General features: G+C 25.8%; 1 protein-coding gene across 1 annotated transcript in view; it reads right to left on the bottom strand.

The window, feature by feature from the left end:
- LOC111622618 (vacuolar protein sorting-associated protein 13-like) overlaps window positions 1–7,061 on the bottom strand; it is a 435,263-nt gene continuing 428,202 nt past the window's right edge. The window contains exons 82-84 of the mRNA XM_023365028.1: window positions 5,271–5,394; window positions 2,789–2,869; window positions 1–1,059 (exon numbers count right to left, since the gene is read on the bottom strand). Coding sequence (XP_023220796.1) covers window positions 1,015–1,059; window positions 2,789–2,869; window positions 5,271–5,394 — 250 coding nt within the window. The 3' untranslated portion in view covers window positions 1–1,014. The remainder of the gene's footprint in view (window positions 1,060–2,788; window positions 2,870–5,270; window positions 5,395–7,061) is intronic.

The raw sequence follows: 7,061 nt of genomic DNA, 5'->3' as shown, positions 1-7,061 counted from the left end.
ATTTATTTTACAATATTAACAAATCATATTGAAAAAGCTTGCATTACTTTAAAAAAAAGGGTGATTAAAAAAGCAGTTGAAAAGGCACAATAAGGCTCATTTTTATTATAGTTATGATGCAATATTAAATTTGTAAAATTTCTGTTAATATGCTCATGTTGTTAAATGAACAGTTAAACAAAAGAATATCATTACATTGTTCTAACATTTGTTGTAATGTAAGCTTTTCAATAAAATCTGAATTTCAGCATAACGTTTCTCTTCATGCAACTTGCGTATGTCAATTTGCATAAAGCTTTACATTCAAAATGTCTTTTTATTAGCAGAAAATAATTTTCCTTTAAGCTACTTTCTTAACAATGATTTTTAAAATTCAAAATATTGTAACACTGAAATTTTCTTACATTTATGATTTATACAACAAATTCATATATAAATCTTTTAAACTTTTCCAAAATCTGCACTTGTCGTAAACAAATTTCAAAAATTTTTACATCTTTTTTACAAAAGAAAGTTTTCAGCACCATTCAATGAAATATGCTAGATACATGAATTTCTGCAACAGCAATTAAATTTCTATATTATTGTTAAAAGCTGTGCCAGAATAGTTTCTTAACAAAATTAATATACAAATTGTATCACAAATTTTATTGACATTATATTGAACACATTTAATTTTCATTATTAGAGAAAAGAAGAAAATCTAGAATAAAATAATGTGAAATATATAAACAATCTGATTAATCATTCACGTTGAAAACTGTGATTATTAGAATTATTCTACACAATATATATTACAAAATAATTATAAAATGTATGCCTGAAATATCACAAAAAGTAAGTACAAATTATCTGAAAAGTCAACTCAACCTATACATATATAATAATAAAAATGGAGGAACAAAAGCATATTAATATTATCAAAAGTATATGATCTGTATGGCCTGTAGCTTTAAGGCTTGTTAAAATTCTGTGATGTATGAAAGCAGTGTTACACCTGAAGTGATTGAAGAGTTATAAAATTTTTTTCATTTCTTCTTCAATTTTTTTATTCATCCACTGAAAAAAATTAAATTAAGAAATTAATTGTAAAGACTGATTTTTCTATATGAATATTTACTGTACATGTAATAAACAATGAAACACTAGAGATGTTGTGGCTGAAATTTTCAATGCAAAAACATGTACGTCAGACTTTCAGCGCTGCCTTCCTGTAAGCCTAGAAGTTTGACAATGGCATTTGGAACATCAGTGAAATCATGCTTCACATTCAAAATGACATTGTCAAACTTCTAGGCTTACAGGAAGGAGGCACTGAATGTCCGTCGTACATGTTTTTGCGTTGAAAACGTCAGTCGCAACCTCTCTAATATTAAGTAATAGATACTGATAACAAATTATGGAAAGAGATTAAATCTATTCTCATACTATATTAAGCATCTTGACATGTATAAGCATAAAATTTAATATTAGTTTATTGATACTTGAATTACAATTAAATTCATACTTGAATTACAATTAAACTATTCAGTTCATCACTATAGTTTCCTTTTGCTTAGAGTAAAAGGAAATTACTTGTATGCATTTAAAAATGCTTTATGTGCTTTTAACATTGAATAAAAAAAAAAACATAATATTTAATTATAAATTTTAGTTATACAGTAACGTACATGTTTTTTCAAAATGTATTTTATTTTCAAGTCAAACCAATCTGGCAATGAAATAAAGATATCTTGAAGTGTTTAATCTGAATAAGAATTTAAAAGTGACTTTTTTAATTACAGGAAGGTAATTAATGGTTTAAGATTTATGGAATCAATATTTCAAGTAAGAATGTGTGGGTAAGAATAGAAATCAGAAATAAAAGTTGCTAAAATTAAAGGGGTATTTTTATATGATAATCAATTAACATAATTAGATGTGTTAAAATGCCATTTTGTACTAAATTTAAAAATTAGGTTTTAATATATGAATTAATTTAGAAAAATCTAATAAAAGGAAAGATCTGACTTGGAGTCAGACCTAAAACTGCAACTATTGCAAGCTAGGTAGAGAACATTACAGATTACACATCTGGACTTGCTAGTAGTAGGCTTGCAAATTTTCTAAACATATAACTCTTTTCATGCATTCTGCTTCTGCTCTCTCCTTTTTTCAAAACTGAGTTTATCAATGCCACTCTTCTACATTGCAAGGGTAAAAATTTGATATCAATCTACTAATATTTGATGTAGAAAGTGTCAGAGCACAATCTAAAAATGGAATAGTTAATAATCTTGTTCAACAAGTTTAAAGATACAAAGAAATCCTATGAAATGATGGCATTGAAGATAATTAAGGTATTTTTATTTTTTATGTTTAATTACATTAATATTAAAAATTGCTCTAGGCTTAAGGAGTTAAATAGTATTCATGGAAAGCATAATCTGTTATACTGTCTGCTTACTACAGGTTTTGAAGAATAGGAAGGTAGGAAATTTTCATCTATTGTCCATAGAAAATTTCATCCACCTAATCAAGTTAAAAATACATCAATTACTAAGCCAAGACCAGACATTTTCTCCATTAAACTCAGTTTCACTGTACAATAATTTGTTAAATGGATTAATTTGTTTAAACTATAATTTAAAGTAAGTAATTGTTAAAAATAAAATCCTGTTCCTGACTGATGTGAAATATCTAACATCAATAAAGAACATTTAAAATTTTTTAAACAAGGATATTTGTCTATTTTTTAACAGGACTATTTTTAGAAAAGTAATATTGGAAGAATTTTAAATATTATTACCTCACACAATTCTTTTTGTTTAATAGTCACTAATTTTGAAGTATCTTTATTTCCAAATATTCCTTTTTTCTTTTTGCCTTCCTAAAAAAGAAAAAAAAAATTATTATTATTTTATTTCATTATAATTAAATTAATATTCTTAAGGTATTAAAAATCTTTTTTAAAATAATTTGATCATCATCATAAGAAATTTAAAAAGTTTAATTCATTTACTGTAAAAAATTTTTTTTAAATTATAATAAAAAAATCTAGTTAGTTTAAAGTTTTTAGTCAGAGGAATAATTATAATATTTATTTACTTCACACAGTACAATCTTCAATTGGTATTAAATTGTACAATCGTGTCTATGTTATGAAAATAACTGAAAATTTGACATTAAAAAAAATATGAATTTAATAAATTACATGATGACCTATTAGCTTTTAAAACACAATTCTTTAATATAAGAAAAAAATGTTATTTAAAACAACAAATGTTCTGTAGATGAATGAATATGGTTGTTAACCTTGGATCCTGACATGAACTGAACATAAATCAAATCAATCAAATAAATAAATTGATGTACTGAAGTACAATTTACAGAAGTTATTATAGATACATAAAATTTATTATAACTGTTATAACTAACTTCTTTGGGAGTTAAAATAATGCTTTTGATATTTCATAAATATAATTCTGATAATTGCTTAAAAATATAATACTATTTTATTTCTAAAGAACAATAGACTTATTCTAAGTTAATTTTCAACTAAGAGTTCAGGCATCTGAGAAACTTAGTTAATTTTTTTTTAATATCCACATATCCATTACTGTCAGTTTTCACAAAAAGTTAATTTGTCCTGATTTCTCTTGTAAACTACATATTTCAACATTTTTAATCCTTTTTGTATCAGGTTAAGAATTTCAGCTTTTTAACACTCTTTATAAAACAAAAGAACAAGTTTTATAAGCAAGCACAACCAGCATACCAGTACATGTATTGTTTAGTTTTTTCACATACAAATGATCAATTTGATATTAAAAATAAACAAATTTAACATGTGACAATATAAAATAGTCATCACAGAGATGTTAAATTTATAATGAAATAAAAATTAATCTTTATGTGAAATTTTAATTAAGCCATATCTAATTGTTAGATTATCATCCTATACCATCATCAATATTTCATTAGGAATGGTAATTTTTTTTAATTTAAAAAAAAATTGTTTTCTGTATATTAACTAACAAAAAATTTTATTAACAGTATGTGATAAGTGATGATATCAAATGTGGATAACAATGAAATGACCTACATGTGTAAATAATGGAAAAAGAACAGATAAGGACCGTGAAGTGAAAATGTGAAAATAAATATGAAATTGAGTTGATAACATAATCAAACAAATCGACTTCAAAGAACACCATAGCAGGTGACCTTGATAAGTACTTAAGCATGAAAACTTTAGAGAAATGACGATCCATTTGCCTAGTGGGCTACACATAAATTAAATTTTCCCAATGTTTAGTCAAACTGGCTGCTAAATACTTATCAGCTCCTGCAAGCAGTGTGTATTCAGACAGGTGTTTTAGTGAAGCAGGAAACAAATATGAAGAAAAGAGGAACAGACTTCTTCTCATAAATGCAGAAAAGTTAATTTTTCTGCACCATAACCTACCACTTATTAACTTCAGTTATGATAAATAATTTTGTACAATGAAACAAAAAAGTTAATTTAATTTTCAAGTTTATAATAAGGGATGATTTCATAAAAATGCTTTACAGATCATTAATTATTATTTTTTTCAAATTTTATGACCTAAGTTTCGAACTAATGTGCCCACACAGTAAAAATTTTCATACAAATTTTTTATACTTTTTCACCCTTTTAGGCTTAAATTTTGTAAAATCTTTTCTTAGCACACCTAAACTTTACACAAGGAACACACGCTCGAATTTTTAAGTTTCTAGCACCAGTAGTTTTGGCTCTGCGTTAATTATCCTTTCAGAACTTGTTCTTTTATATACGAGTATATAGATGACTAAACTACATAATAAGTAGATAGTTTTCATTTGATTTGTTACCTTTTTCTGATCTCTTAAAAAAATAACTTAGTTATATTACTTTTCCTCTAATCTTTTATGTAAATAAGCAAAAAATTGTGCTTTCTCAAACTTGAAATGTATGTTCAGCATTAATAAAAGTTACCAAAATGATTAATTTACTGTGTTTTTATTATTTCTTACTCCTATATTTAGGTTTCAGTATTCAGACAATTGTGATTACATATTCGGTATTTGGCCGAATACTGAATAGTAACCAAATATTCGTTGCATCTTTATTATAAACCATCTTAAATATAAACATTATGTCGATTCTTAAAGATATAACTATTTTAAATTATATTGTGAATATTTTTTGATATTTGGAATTTTGAACAGAATTTTATAAATTATAATAATTTTATTTTAACTGAAATATAATAGAAAATGAAATTTACTTTTAAGATTATTTTAATTCCTTTATCAGGGATTATTTCAGTTCCAACAATTTCTTCCCATGTATAATGCCAGTCTGTAGACCACTGACCAAATACGTCACCTTTTGTGATTAACATCAATCGACTAAAAATAGAGAAACATTGAAAATAAAAAGAAAAGTTTTTTATAATTCTTAATTTAAAACAATATATACATAGATAATATATTGTAGAAAATAGAAATATATGTATAATTTTCTAATATATATTATATAGCACAGGATGTCCCACATAAAACCAGACATCCTTAAATTATGAGGCATTGGTTATGCAAATTTCCATACTATCTTGTGAAGTGAACTAAATTTTCAGAGTTTCTTTGATTAATTTTATGTCTCATTTATCCCATTTTTACCAAATGAAGATTACAATAGTTTACTCAATTAGTGAGTGGGTCTGATTTTACATGGGATAACCTATATGTTTAGCATGATGTTACATTTAACTATGTTTTATTATATTATTACATTTTACATGATAAACTTAATAAAATTAATTTTCTGATAAATTTAGAAACAGAACAAAATATGTATGAAGATCTATATAGTCATCAAAACAACTTGATCCTAAACACTTTTACATTTAGGTCTTATTCAGATATTGTTTTAATAGTTATTTGACTGCAATATAGTTAAAATTGCTGGAATTTCTTCAATTATTTGCATGCTATTGTCAAAGGTGGTAGCAATCAATCAATACTGGATGAATCATATTAATCAATAATAATAATTGTATAGTTTAAAGATTTATTAGTTACAACTTTTAATTCTTTTAACACGTCTATTTAATATCAGTAGATAAAAATCAGAATTTTCACTAAATCACTATTTACCCCACTTAATGTTATCATCAATAGAAAATAAAACACCTTAATTTGTTGCTGAGAAGTATAATTGAAAAACTAACGTTTTCAGCCTGATTAACAGGCCACCATCAGGTCTAAAAAACGAAAATGGAACAGATACGTTCCATGTATAGAATACAAATATTTAAATCAAAATTTAGAACAAAAATTTTTAAAAATATACAAGAGAAACGGAAGAATATATAAAAATAACACAAAATAAACTAAAAAATAAAAAATGTAATAAATCTTCAAAGAAACTAATTCTAGCTTGAGTTTTCAGTGAACTTTTTAATCATATACTTCCACGCTGACGACAGGCTCTCAGCATCTCGCATTCAAACATCCCTCACATAGCCTACTTCTATATATTTCAATCTTCTCCGCTGTCATTGATAAAGTGGGGGAAGATACAGGTTTTATAATTGTTGCCTCGTCCCATTTCACCACCAAACCTTGGACTTGCGACATTTGCGACAAAACTAGCATTGGATCCTTTTTTTACGTTATAACGATGCTCTTTCAGTCTTACTCCTAAGCTCCTGTTGGTGATGCCGATGTAGTCTTTCTTAACATCTAGTTGGATGTTCTCATAAGGAACTTTATAGACACCTGGTTTTTCTTCTGTTTTTATTCTATCTTTATCATTCCTCAATATCTTATATAAATTTGGGGCTCTTTTTAAAACCATTCTTGCTTGTTTCCTATTAGCAACTTCTTTCATAATACTGTTCAAATTACTATTATATGTAAACTTCAAGCACCTATCGGGAGCGGTATTTAAGCTTTTTCTCTCTTTGTTCCTTTCATATTTTTTGAGTAATCCTACAATGGTGCTTTTCTTGTAACCTAGGGTCTGAGCTACTTGCAATATTCTATCAATTTCTTTAAGTATCAAAAACGTTCCG

The sequence above is a fragment of the Centruroides sculpturatus genome, unplaced genomic scaffold (assembly GCF_000671375.1).
Source record: "Centruroides sculpturatus isolate CEXI.00-Female unplaced genomic scaffold, Cexi_2.0 scaffold106, whole genome shotgun sequence".
Lineage (NCBI taxonomy): Eukaryota > Metazoa > Arthropoda > Arachnida > Scorpiones > Buthidae > Centruroides > Centruroides sculpturatus.
The sequence above is the reverse complement of the archived record's forward strand: the minus strand, read 5'-3'. Positions and strand labels throughout refer to the sequence as shown.